Source organism: Pristiophorus japonicus, chromosome 1 (assembly GCF_044704955.1).
Source record: "Pristiophorus japonicus isolate sPriJap1 chromosome 1, sPriJap1.hap1, whole genome shotgun sequence".
Classification (NCBI taxonomy): Eukaryota; Metazoa; Chordata; class Chondrichthyes; family Pristiophoridae; genus Pristiophorus; species Pristiophorus japonicus.
This window is the reverse complement of record NC_091977.1, coordinates 81,678,157-81,691,754: the sequence shown is the minus strand read 5'-3', so window position 1 is coordinate 81,691,754 and position 13,598 is coordinate 81,678,157. Positions and strand designations below refer to the sequence as shown.

The window sequence follows — 13,598 nt, the reverse complement described above, 5'->3', positions numbered from 1 at the left end:
TTTTCACCAGAAGCAAGGGCAGATTTTAAATACACTAAATATACCGGTCAAGAGTTTCCGCATTGGGCGGAATTGGCAATTTGTTGGGATCAGCAGTTCAGGCGGACGGAAGCCTGCCTCAAGCCCACCACAAACTTGGTCATTGAGTGAGTCACTGGTAAAGCCTTTGAAACAAATAGTATAAAATAGCTCAAGAGCTTGGGAAAGAAATTAAGGGATTTGGCAAGAAGGTAGGTTGAGATCACTCAAAAAAGAGGCAGGTTTGATTGGTCAGCTGGTTTTTGCTGCTTGCCAAAACTCCCTATGTTCTTATGAATTGATAAATACCGTCAAATATAGTTATATTGCTAATAGCCAACCTTCTACCTCATGTTTGTATTCTTCTCTATTTTAAACTTTTCAAGATCAGCCAGTGCGATTGCTAAAACTTTGATCACTTGCGACATTTTTTGCAATTGTTATTTGATGTTGGAGGCAGGGTTACCAAGGAAGCTTTAATTATCACACATAGTCAACACGATTAACTGTAGTTGACATAATATTGTACGGTGCTGAAGCTTACCTGGACATTGGCGAAGTCTACACGATTGAGGTCACTGAGCATCTGATTAATTTGAGATGTGTTTTGCAGCACAGCTCGAGCAGCTTGAGCTAAATGATTGAGGGACGTATATCTACGCAGTGTCTGAGCAAAGGCACTTACAGCTCCAACCTATCAGAAAATAGATATAAATATGAAAAAAGCTGCAGCAACAGGGCCGTGAAATTATGATAGGGTTTCTTGTACCTTTGAAATATTCTTCTGTCCCAGCTACTCCCTGCCTGATAACATAATGGGGCTAAGTTTCATCCTGTATGTAGGCTTATACATGTGCTGAATGTCATTTTTAGTACATTTATATTGTACACATTAAGAATGCTCCATCCCAATCCTAAATTTCCCTCATTTTGTATAGCCAGCTGAATTAAAAAAAAAAAAATCAAGACTGTGATACTGTTTTGTTTGGTCTTGACTGTGCACCAAGGCACTAAACAATATCTGAATTTTTTAAACTAAAGAGTGGATTCTAGTAAAATCTAAGACAAGAAACCAGCACGAGAACAGGACAAAAATGAAAACTGAAATAGGAGGAATGAACACCCAAAGCTATCCATTTCTCTCATTCTTATTCATGTATTGATTCAACATTTTAATCCTAACCTCCAACAGTCAACAACAAACTTTTTTTGCAGACAGATGGGACTGTTCAGCCATGACTTTACGTCAATATTAATATGCTTATCTTGGAAAATAAAAATGAACTGCCATAGCTCTGAACCACAATTACTCAGCTTCTTGTGCATTACAGTCAGTAGTGATGTGGTGCTGTGAAGTAACACCAGGTGGGCAGTAAGCACATCACTTTGAACCCTATCACTCTAATAAATTGAACAATGGGGACATACACTGCCTAGAAACACAAATACCACATTAGAACACAACCCCTGTATGGTATAACACGGAGTTACTTCAGAGAATTCAATGGAGAAAGAAAATACCACTAAATATATTCAAAAAGGAGTTAGATGAGGTCCTTACTGCTAGGGGGATCAAGGGGTATGGCGAGAAAGCAGGAATGGGGTACTGAAGTTGAATGTTCAGCCATGAACTCATTGAATGGCGGTGCAGGCTAGAAGGGCCGAATGGCCTACTCCTGCACCTATTTTCTATGTTTCTATGTTTCTAACTACAGTCCAGTTGCTTGACAACCAAGGTAATAGTCCAGCAGAAAATATTAAACCGTGCCCCACCTGCCATTCTCAGATGGTTGTAAAAAACCTCATCGCACTATTCAAAGAAGACTAGGGAGTTCTTCTGATTCCTCCCCCTGCCATAACACCACCAACCACCCCCTAAACAACACCACCAAAAACCTTCCTCAGACAATCTGTTTGCTAGATATGTAATGTAATATAGTGACAGGGTATCATTTAGTTAATGGGATAGACTAACTTGGTCAGTTTCTAATAATTTAGGCAAAAAAAGTAATCATCAGACTCTGGCCTGCAGCAGGCATTAATTATTAATAATTCTGGTTTCACGTAAATCACCAGTTATTAGGAATTTCTAGATTTGCTGACTGACATCAACAAAATCACTGTCACCAAAAAAATTAGGCTTATCGGTTGCCATAAAATGTTGTGGATTAGTTGCACAGATGTAAAATCCGCATGTGATTTTAGCCCAGATTCTCCACTGCTTAATACTTGCAGTGGCATAAATCAGATGGGTTCTTCACTCAAATGTTCATTTTGGGGCAGAAACATAATTTCTCAACATTCAAGCATGCTGAATGTTGTTTGTAAGGGTCCAGTGTTACTATGGAATCAGCTGTGGCATTAGAAGGAATAAATTGGGCAAAAAACTGAATGGAACAGCGCCACGTTAGCGCCCGAGAGGGGCGCAACTGAGGCGCTAAGCGCGTACCGCCGGAGAACCCCCCGAGAACTTGATTGGAGGTTTACTGGCGGTGCTACCAGTTAGCGTTGCGCACTCTAGCGTCACCCACCTGGTGACATAAATGCATGTGCAACGTCCCAGCCGGGAATTTCAATGGGTTCGTCTACCTTAACGCCTAGCGCTAATTGCGCCAGAGAAAGCAGGCGTCCTAGATGCTCCCGGGGCGATACTGAAACGGATCATCAGGTGAGTGATTGGAAGGTGAGGTTTTTTCATTTACATGCACTTTATTCAGCTTTGTTTAACTTTGTCTGATGTTTAAAAATGTTCCAATCACTTCCCTTGCATTTATTTTTACTCTTCAGGTGATGCAGCTGACCTCCCCTTTAGGCGCTAGGATGCTGGTTTCCTATTGCCACAACTTCATTAGCGCTCCTGTGCTAGTGCCCCGTAATTCAACTTTAGCGCCTTAAGAGGAGTGTGGAATGTTTCACTTAGCACTCCACTCCCCTCTTAGGGCGCTAAAAATTGATATCCCAATTGGAGGCGATAAATATCGCCTAGCGCTAAAGTTAGCGACCAGGCAATGTTACCGCCTCAAACTGGGCGATAATCAATTTTACCCCCATTGAATCTGCTATATTTCAGTCACTTAGCCATTTTTGTTATTTCTTTTCTTGCTGACACTTGGGGCTAGACTTTCCTATCATTTTCGGCAGGTTCTCGCCGATTTTCTCGGCGGTACAGCTGTTGTTCCGTCCGGCAAAAGTTTCCCCCTTAGTTTTTTAGTGGTATCGCCCAAATCTGAAAACGCCCGCCGGGATCAAACCGCCGACATGCAACGTCGAGAAAATCGGCAGGGTGTAAGTTTGGCCTCCACCGGAAGCCCGTCCAGATCGCCGAGGGAACTGCCCTGTAAAAGCTGCTTAACCAGGGCGGTAGGTGATTACTCTACAAAGAAAGGTCAGTTAAAGGTTCTTTATTTATTTTTTTTAATTTTAAAACGGCGATTAGGTGTAAAAGTGTCTTGTGAATGCTTTTTACGTTTTTTTCAAATTGACATTTTTTTTTGAGTTTTCCCCCCTCCCTAGGCCCAACTGCAGCTTCATATAACATTTTTTTTTAAATGCCCGTTTTACTTAGTTTCCCCATAACCGCTGAGAAAACTGACAAGAATAAAGGTGCAATGCCCATTTTCTCAATAGGCGATTAGCTTTAATTAGTTTTAACATAAAGATGGAAGTTTTCGCCAGCGTTACTTACCAAACGTTAGCAGTTTTTCTGAACAGGCAATCGGGCATTGAGGGCCTCATAGGAAAGTCTAACCCTTAGGGTTAGAAATTCGTTATCGCCTATTTTGAGGTGTTAACCCTGTTGGGGCGGTAACAACAGTGCCCCTTAAAAGTTTGCGCCATCTATTGCGAAATTAGGTTTCTGCACCTCAAGAGGGAAAGGGAGTGCTAAATCAGTCATTGTACAATTCTCTTAGGGCGGTGGAACCAAAAATCTCAGCGGTAAATTTCCAGAAGGAATGCGCTTGGTGCGAAGGTTGGTATACATCCAGTGGACTGCCGAATCTTCAAGGCATGGTAAGATAAGTATGCACATGCACAGTTCCAACTTCTCAGTCTGCTAAGAGCGGGAAAATGAAGGAGGTAGGAGGTCGCCATCGTGCTCATCACTTCTTAGCCACGGTCGTGGATGCATTGATGGAGGCAGTGGAGAGGCGCTGGAATGTGCTCCAATCTTCCACTGGAAGGAGAACTGCTCCTAGAATATTCAGAGACTATGGAAGGAGGTGGTCCATCACGTTTCCGCCAGAAACATGGTGGCCAGAACTGTGACGCAATGTCACAAGAAGTTCAATGACCTCACTAGGGTCGTGAGGTGAGTACCCTTTCTATTAACGTTGCAATGCCATAATGTAACCTCACCGTCTCACACAATGTCAAGTCTTTGCAGTATCTGCTGCTTTACTATGTGTACCAGGCGATGGTCTTTGTTGGGGAAGACACCATAAATGTTCAGGTACGGTTCAGCAGCCATGCCCTGGCCATTCAAGCGGTGCTTACCTTCTTCGCTACTCAGCCCGGCCCCTCCTTGCGCTACCATTTCACTTTTGTTATGTGTTTTGCACCACTTCAGCCTCATCTTTCATCTTAGGTGGTTCTCACCTAATCCCACCGTTCACACAGCCACGCAAATTCAAATGTAGATCTGCACACTTCCATACAGTAGGAACTATTGAACTATGGAAGGCACATGTGGCAGACGATGAGCAGCACCCTCACTCACACCTACATGTGTTTGTTATTGCAGTCGAAACTGGTGCACAACAGCTGCGAACAGAGGCGCACCGAAGGAGGGAAGCCTGACCCCCAGGACCTCAAAGAGGTGGAGGAGCAAGTGTCCGCCCTCATAGGCACACCAGTTGGTGCAATGGCGGTCGGTGAAGCCGAGCCCCCGAGGGACAGTGACGTTATGTTAATGCCTTTGTGTTTTATGTGAGAACCTTTATCCTAGACACCACATGCCTTACCCCGTTTACATATAAATGTCCAATGACGCCTCCTTCTTCTCTTTCTGCCCCCTCTTTTGCTGCTAATCACTGTTGCTTTGTGCTTACAGATGATGAGCCAGAAGTGCAGCAGCCTGCCCATGAGCCATCGATTTCGAACGATGGCAGAGACAAGGAGGAAGGAGACCGAAGTGTAACCAGAGAGCGGGACCCACCATCAGCAGCCCTCAAGCAGCTTTGCTGCAGGCACTGCCAGGATAGCGGGCATTCACTGTGAGGATGCGCTGCGTGTGGTCGCACAGCAGCTGCACATTCAAGGAATGGTATCCCTTTCTGTTTCGGAAGACTTTGGCATTTTGGAATGGTACTCGCAAGGCCAAGTGTGTGCAGTCAATGGCTCATTAAACCATCAGGAAGCCCGCTATCCTGGCAAAGCCACATGTCCGCTCAACTTGTTTATCCCTGCTCATTGGGAACGTGATGAAGTCCATTCTCCGTCTGTACAGAGTGTGTGCCACGTCACAGATGCAGCGATGTGCAGTGAATTGAGAGACATTGCATATGTCCCCTGATGCAGCCTGGAAAGAGCCGGGGGCATAGAAGGTCAGCGCCACAGTGACCTTCACTGGGACGGGCGTCGCAGTCCTAGTGCCGGTGTCAGGCTGTAGGTCTGCCTGCAGGAGGTGGCGTACCTCTGTGAGAACCTCCTTTCGGAAGCGCAGCCTTCTGACACACTGCTCCTCCGACATCTCCAGGTACGAGCGTTGCTCCTGGTAAATCCATGGGGGGTAAGGCCTCCTGACCAGACGCCTACAGGCTCTCCTCAGTCATGGCCCGACATGGCCAACAGCCCTTCTATCTTGACGCTGCCTAACAAGCGCATGCAGAAGGTAATGCTGGCGTGCTAGTAATGCACCCATAGAACTCTCGAACTCAATTTGCTAGGAATCTATAAGATCAGATAAATCTGCCGCTGCCAAGTAAGAGGTTCACGCAATGTGTTCTGTCGAAACGTTGCACTCACTCTGACCTCGGCCTCCGATTAATCCGGTTGCTCCTCCCTTCATATAGATTCCAGGTATCACCTAAAGAAGTTGGGACCGCCTGGTTTCTCCGGCGTGTTCAGCGGCAGACACTAAATGAGGCGGAGACACCTAATTTTGTGAGTGGGACACTAGCGGGTTGTTGCACACGTACTGATGTCATGATCTGACTGAAATTACATGATGAGGCGCTAGGTTTGTGCCATTGGTAAACCTGAACCGGCGGGGCACTACAACCTGCGCAGATGGGCAGCAAGCCATTCGCAGCGCATTATCGCCCCTCTGGGGCACTAACTGAGGCGCTACGCAACCGAATTTCTCGCCCGTGCAATGTTCTCACGGTGGGACCTCACTTCAGCAGACATCAGTGTATGCAAAGATTCCACTTTCCAAAGGATGCCTCAGCATGGGGCCTCAACTATTCACTATATTTATTAGTGACTTTGATAACAAAATAGAGAGTCATATATTCAAGTTTACCAATGAAAAGGAGGTGGTGTAGCTCTATTGATAAAGGATGGAATCACTGCAATAGTGAGAAACGATATTGGCTCAAATGATCAGGATGTTGAAACAGTTTGGGTGGAGATAAGGAACAATAAGGGGAAAAAATCACTGGTGGGCGTAGTCTATAGGTCCCCTAACAGTAGCAACTCTGTTGGTCAGAGCATAAACCAGGAAATAGTGGGGGCTTGTAAAAAGGGAACAGCAATAATCATGGGTGATTTTAATCTCCATATTGATTGGACAAATCAAATTGGTCAGGGTAGCCTTGAGGAAGAGTTCATAGAGTGCGTAAGGGACGGGTTCCTTGAGAAGTATGTAACGGAACTAACCAGAGGGCATGCTATCTTAGATCTAGCCCTGTGTAATGAGACAGGATTAATAAACAATTTCCTAGTAAAGGATCCCTTTGGAATGAATGATCATAGCATGATTGAATTTCAAATTCAGATGGAGGTTGAGAAAGTTGGATCTCTAACCAGCGTACTAAGCTTAAATAAAGGAGACTATGAACATATGAGGGTGGAGTTGGCTAAAGTAGACTGGGAAAATAGATTAAAGTGTAGTACGGTTGATAAACAGTGAAGGAGATATTTCACAACTCTCAAGAAAAGGGCGCAAGAGAAAAGATAGCCATCCATGACTAACTAAAGAAACAAAGGATTGTATCCAATTAAAAACAAGGGCATACAATGTGGCCAAAACTAGTGGGAGGACAGAAGATTAGGAAGCGTTTAAAAGCCGACAAAGAATGACTAAAAAAATGATTAAGAAAGAGAACATAGACTGTGAAAGTAAACTAGCACGAAATATAAAAACAAATAGCTTTTTTAGGTATATAAAAAGGAAAAGAGTGGCTAGAGTAAATGTTGGTCCCTTAGAGGACGAGACCAGGGAATTAGAAATGGAGAACATGGAGATGGCAGAAACTCTGAACAAATATTTTGTATCGGTCTTTACGGTAGAGGACACTAATAATATTCCAACAGTGGATAGTCAAGGGGCTATAGGGGGGGATGGAACTTAACACAATCACAATCACTAAGGAGATGGTACTCAGTAAGATAATGGGACTAAAGGCAGATAAATCCCCTGGACCTGATGGCTTGCATCCTAGGATCTTTAGAGAAGTAACAGCAGGGATTGTGGATGCATTGGTTGTAATTGGGAGGCCCCAGCAGATTGGAAAACTGAAAATGTAATGTCCCTATTTAAAAAAGGAGGCAGACAAAAAGCAGGAAACTATAGACCAGTTAGCCTAACATCTGTGGTTGGGAAAATGTTGGAGTCCATTATTAAAGAAGCAGTAGCAGGACATTTGGAAAAGCAAAATTCGGTCAGGCAGAGTCAGCATGGATTTATGAAGGGGAAGTCATGTTTGACAAATTTGCTGGAATTCTTTGAGGATGTAATGAACAGGATGGATAAAGTGTATTTGGACTTCCAGAAGGCATTTGACAAGGTGCCACATAAAAGGTTACTGCACAAGATAAAAGTTCACGGGGTTGGGGGTAATATATTAGCATGGATACAGGATTGGCTAACGAACAGGAAACAGAGAGTCGGGATAAATGGCTCATTCTCAGGTTGGCAATCAATAACCAGTAGGATGCCGCAGGGATCAGTGCTGGGACCCCAACTATTTATAATCTATATTAACGACTTGGAAAAAGGGACCGAGTGTAACGTAGCCAAGTTTGCAGACAATACAAAGATGGGAGGAAAAGCAATGTGTGACGAGGACACAAAAAATCTGCAAAAGGACATAGACAGGCTAAGTGAGTGGGCAAAAATTTGTCAGATGGAGTATAATGTTGGAAAGTGTGAGGTCATGCACTTTGGCAGAAAAAAATCAAAGAGCAAGTTATTATTTAAATGGAGAAAAATTGCAAAATGCTGCAGTACAGTGGGACCTGCGGGCACTTGTGCATGAAACACAAAAGGTTAGTATGCAGGTACAGCAAGTGATCAGGAAGGCCAATGGAATCTTGGCCTTTATTGCAAAGGGGATGGAGTATAAAAGCAGGGAAGTCTTGCTACATTTGTACAGGGTAATGTTGAGGCCACACCTGGAATACTGCGTGCAGTTTTGATTTCCATATTTACGAAAGGATATACTTGCTTTGAAGGCAGTTCAGAGAAGGTTCACAAGGTTGATTCCGGAAATGAGGAGGTTGACTATTTGGAAAGGTTGAGTAGGTTGGGCCTCTACTCATTGGAATTCAGAAGAATGAGAGGTGATGATATCGAAACGTATAAGATTATGAGGGGGCTTGACAAGGTGGATGCAGAGAGGATGTTTCCACTGATAAGGAAGACTAGAACTAGAGAGCATAATCTTAGAATAAGGGGCTGCCCATTTAAAACTGAGATGAGGAGAAATTTCTTCTCTCTGAGGGTTGTGGATCTGTGGTATTCGCTGCCTCAGAGAGGTGTGGAAGCTGGGACATTGAATAAATTTAAGACAGAAATAGACAGTTTCTTAAATGATAAGGGAATAAGGGGTTATGGAAAGCAGGCAGGGAAGTGGACCCAAGTCCATGATCAGATCAGCCATGATCGTGTTGAATGGTGTATGGTCTACTCCTGCTCCTAATTCTTATGTTCTTATATAAAGATAGGTGGCATATGGGAGCATAACATTACAAAGATACATTTATCGGATAAGTGAGTTGGCAAAACTGTGGCAGATGGATTTCAGCGCAGGTAGGTCAACCATTTTGGACCTAAGAAAGATAGACCCGAGTATTTTCTAAATGGTGGGGAATATTGGAGGTCCAAAGAGATTTAGGGGACCATGTACACAGATCACTAAAATATAGTGATCAGGTACAAAAATAAAATCAAAAAGGCTAATGGAATGTTAGTTTTTATATTTAAATGGCTAGAATATAAAGGGTGGAAGAATTGTTACAACTATACAAAGCCCTGGAGTGCTGCGTACGGCACCTTAGAAAGGAAATATTGGCCTTGAAAGGAATGCAGTTCCAATTCACCAAAATGTTGCCAGGGCTCCAAGGGTTAAATTACGAGGAGAGATTTCATAAATTAGGCTTGTATTCCCTGGAATATAGACAGTTAACGGGCGATTTGATTGAGATTCTTATGATTTTGAAAGGAATGGATTGGGTAGAGAGAGAGATACTATTTCTGCTGATGGGGAGTCTATGACAAGGGGAGGATAACATCAGAGCCAGGCCATTCAGGAGAGTTTATGAAAGAAAGATTGGTACAAGTATGGAGTTCTCTACCACAAAAAGCAGTAGATGCTAGCTCAATTAATAACTTAAAATCTGAGATTGATAGAATTTGCTAGCCAAGGGTATTAAGAGATATGGATGGAGTTAGGATACAGATCGGCCAGGATCTCATCAAATGACAAAACCTGCTTGAGAGGCTGAATGACCTACTCCAGTTCTTATGTTCTTATACTCTAACTATTTAAACCCACCAGGATTGTAATTCATTTAGTATATGGCAATTCCATTAGACTCACCTTGGTGCGAACCATTTGCTGTGGAATATTGTTCATGGCATTTGTCAGCCATCCTTCGAGGCTTTTTGCAAAATTGCGAATGGCTTGGGTCAAGGCACCTAACAATGGCAAAGTTAAATAAAAATACATTAATATAAATAAACAAGAAGTTCATCAAACATTTGCAATATTTCATCTAAATTAAAGTCTGTCATTCAATGCCTCCTTTTCGGATTTTAGACACTGAATAATTTTATAATTCAACTGAGGAAACATCAATGAGTGTTTGGAATTGGGTGGTGCAATGGGTCAGATACTGGCCTTTCACCTTATCACCTAGATTTAAATACAGCCCAGATGGGACGAAGTCTTCTACATTTGTTGGCTATAAAGGTTCCATGTAAAGTGAGTTTGGGCAGCCTCAATCCAGTTCCTGGAGGGGATGGATCTACAGCAAAAAACTGCCCCTCATTTGGAATTAATTGGCAATGTTACTCAGACAAACCCAAGAATGGTTGGTGTGTGAAATGAAAAATAAATCACGCTGTTCAATAAAGGGTGCTCTTTTCCGGCTAAGGCACATTGTTGGGATAGAGTTGCATGAACTTTGCTCTGCATCTTGCTGTGCTATATATGACCTTAGAATGCTTACTGCTACCATGGGGTGCCTGAAATGGAAAGTGTTCTGTTCCCCTGCACTGCTATCCCTTACCATGATGAGCACAAAAAACTTGTGCTTGCTTGTTTTTGTGAAACAGCATAATTATATATACCTACTGACTAGAATTTCTCTAGAACCTTCTTAAACACAACACTAACTTGGATGACACCTCCCTTCATATTACACCAGGCCTGTACATTGAGCTACTGCAACGCATCACCTGCTTTTCCATTGGATTAGCTCATCTTGGTACCCGAGTGTGGAAATGTTGCAAAGGTAAGTGTCCAACCACAGTATTCCAAAGAGTTTCAAGATTCATGAAAATGGGCTCATCGTTAACAGCGGTTTGGTCTAACAATGATCTTTGCACAATTATTTGCTAATCCATTAAAAATGATTGGCGAGTGTTTTTTTTTAGCATCAGTGTCCTTCAATAGAAAGCAGTGGGAATGGAAGCAATAATTTTCATGTGTATATTTGCTGTTTATTGTTCAGCAATACAAGTTGGCATTTATAAACTAATCTGACAACTGAATTACCTCATTCATGTTCAGATTGATGTTAGCCACGTTAATGTTGCCAATAGTTTTCTACCTCCTGTGTATGAAATAACTCCAGTTGTCCTACAGAGTAATTTGATAAGAACATAAGAAATAGGAACAGGAGTAGGCCATACGGCCCCTCGAGCCTGCTCCGCCTGTCAATAAGATCATGGCTGATCTGATCATGGACTCAGCTCCACTTCCCCGCCCGCTCCCCATATCCCCTTATTGTTTAAGAAACTGTCTATTTCTGTCTTAAATTTATTCAATGTCCCAGCTTCCACAGCTCTCTGAGGCAGCGAATTCCACAGATTTACAACCCTGAGAAGAAATTTCTCCTCACCTCTGTTTTAAATGGGCGGCCCCTTATTCTAAGATCGTGCCCTCTAGTTCTAGTCTACCCCATCAGTGGAAACATCCTCTCTGCATTCACCTTGTCAAACCCCCTCATAATCTTATACGTTTCGATAAGATCACCTCTCATTCTTCTCAATTCCAATGAGTAGAGGCCCAACCTACTCAACCTTTCCTCATGTCAATCTCCTCATCCCCAGAATCAATCAAGTGAACCTTCTCTGAACTGCCTCCAAAGCAAGTGTATCCTTTCGTAAATATGGAAACCAAAACTGCACGCAGTATTCCAGGTGTGGCCTCACCAATACCTTATACAGCTGCAGTAAGATTTCCCTGCTTTTATACTCCATCCCCTTTGCAATAAAGGCCAAGATTTCAGTGGCCTTCCTGATCACTTGCTATATCTGCATACTATCCTTTTGTGTTTCATGCACAAGTACCCCCAGGTCCCGCTGTACTGCGGCACTTAGCAATCTTTCTCCATTTAAATAATAACTTGCTTTGATTTTTTTCCACCAAAGTGCATGACCTCACACTTTCCAACATTATACTCCATCTGCCAAATTTTTGCCCACTCACTCAGCCTGTCTATGTCCTTTTGCAGATTTTTTGTGTCCTCCTCACACATTGCTTTTCCTCCCATCTTTGTATCATCAGCAAACTTGGCCAGGTTACACTCAGTCCTTTCTTCGAAGTCGTAAATATAGATTGTAAATAGTTGGGGTCCCAACACTGATCCCTGCGGCACCCCTGGTTGCCAACCAGAGAATGAACCATTTATCCCGACTTTCTGTTTCTGTTAGTTAGCCAATCCTCTATCCATGCTAATATATTACCCCCAACCCTGTGAACTTTTATCTTGTGCAGTAACCTTTTATGTGGCACCTTGTCAAATGCCTTCTGGAAGTCCAAATACACCACATCCACTGGTTCTCCTTGATCCACCCTGTTCGTTACATCCTCAAAGAACTCCAGCAAATTTGTCAAACATGACTTCCCCTTCATAAATCCATGCTGGCTCTGCCCGACCGAATTTTGTTTTTCCAAATGTCCTGCTACTGGTTCTTTAATAATGGACTCCAACATTTTCCCAACCACAAATGTCAGGCTAACTGGTCTATAGTTTCCTGCTTTTTGTCTGTCTCCTTTTTTAAAGAGGGGGCGGACAAGTAGCAAAAAAAAAACAACGAAACACGATCCTGTTCTGACTGCACTGTTCTCAAGCAGTTTCAACTGGACCTACTTATGGCTTTCTTTGGCACTAATCAAAGAGGGGAAAAAAACTCTGCGCAAACAGTGGGACACTGTCAGAAAAACATTCCAGAGCACTTTTATAATCAGAGAATAAAATTGACACTGAGAAGGAAGAAAAAGAATAGGTAGAACAGAATTCAGGGGCAGGATGGAAAGAGCAGTTGAAGAGAAAAGTTAGGTTTTTGAAAGCAGGGATGTCGGAGGTATAGAGGAGTAATTTTGGGAGAAAGGGTAAGGGCATGATGGCTGAATGAGCAGCTGCTAATGCAGAGGGAATGAGGAGTTGATCCGTGTCAGAAGAGAGTAGTGACATAACACTCAGGAGGTCATGGAGATGGAATGGGATGGCACCGTGGAGGTAATGGAAGGGGAGGGATAATTGAAGAGTCGCTGGAGAAATACCACCAATGATGTCTCCGCAAGATCCTACAAATCCCCTGGGAGGAGAGACTCACCAACATCCTCGACCAGGTCAACATCCCCAGCTTTGAAGCACTGACCACACTTGATCAGCTCCGCTGGGCAGGCCACAATGTCCGCATGTCAGACACGAGACTCCCAAAGCAAGCGCTCTACTCGGAACTCCTTCATGGCAAATGAGCCAAAGGTGGGCAAAGGAAACGTTTAAGGACACCCTTAAAGCCTCCCTGATAAAGTGCAACATCCCCACCGACACCTGGGAGTCCCTGGCCAAAGAACGCCCCACGTGGAGGAAGTGCATCCGGGAGGGCGCTGAGCACCTCGAGTCTCATCGCCGAGAGCATGCAGAAATCAAGCACAGGCAGCGGAAAGAGCGTGCGGCAAATC

At 43.5% G+C, this 13,598-nt stretch overlaps 1 protein-coding gene across 3 annotated transcripts in view; it reads right to left on the bottom strand.

Moving 5' to 3' along the window:
- Positions 1–13,598, bottom strand: part of rfx3 (regulatory factor X, 3 (influences HLA class II expression)) — a 576,400-nt gene that overhangs the window by 48,465 nt on the left and 514,337 nt on the right. For all 3 annotated transcript variants that reach the window (XM_070881253.1, XM_070881273.1, XM_070881264.1), the window contains 2 exons: positions 10,002–10,099; positions 563–712 (listed from right to left, as the gene is read on the bottom strand). In XM_070881253.1, the coding sequence (XP_070737354.1) occupies positions 563–712; positions 10,002–10,099 (248 nt within the window). The remainder of the gene's footprint in view (positions 1–562; positions 713–10,001; positions 10,100–13,598) is intronic.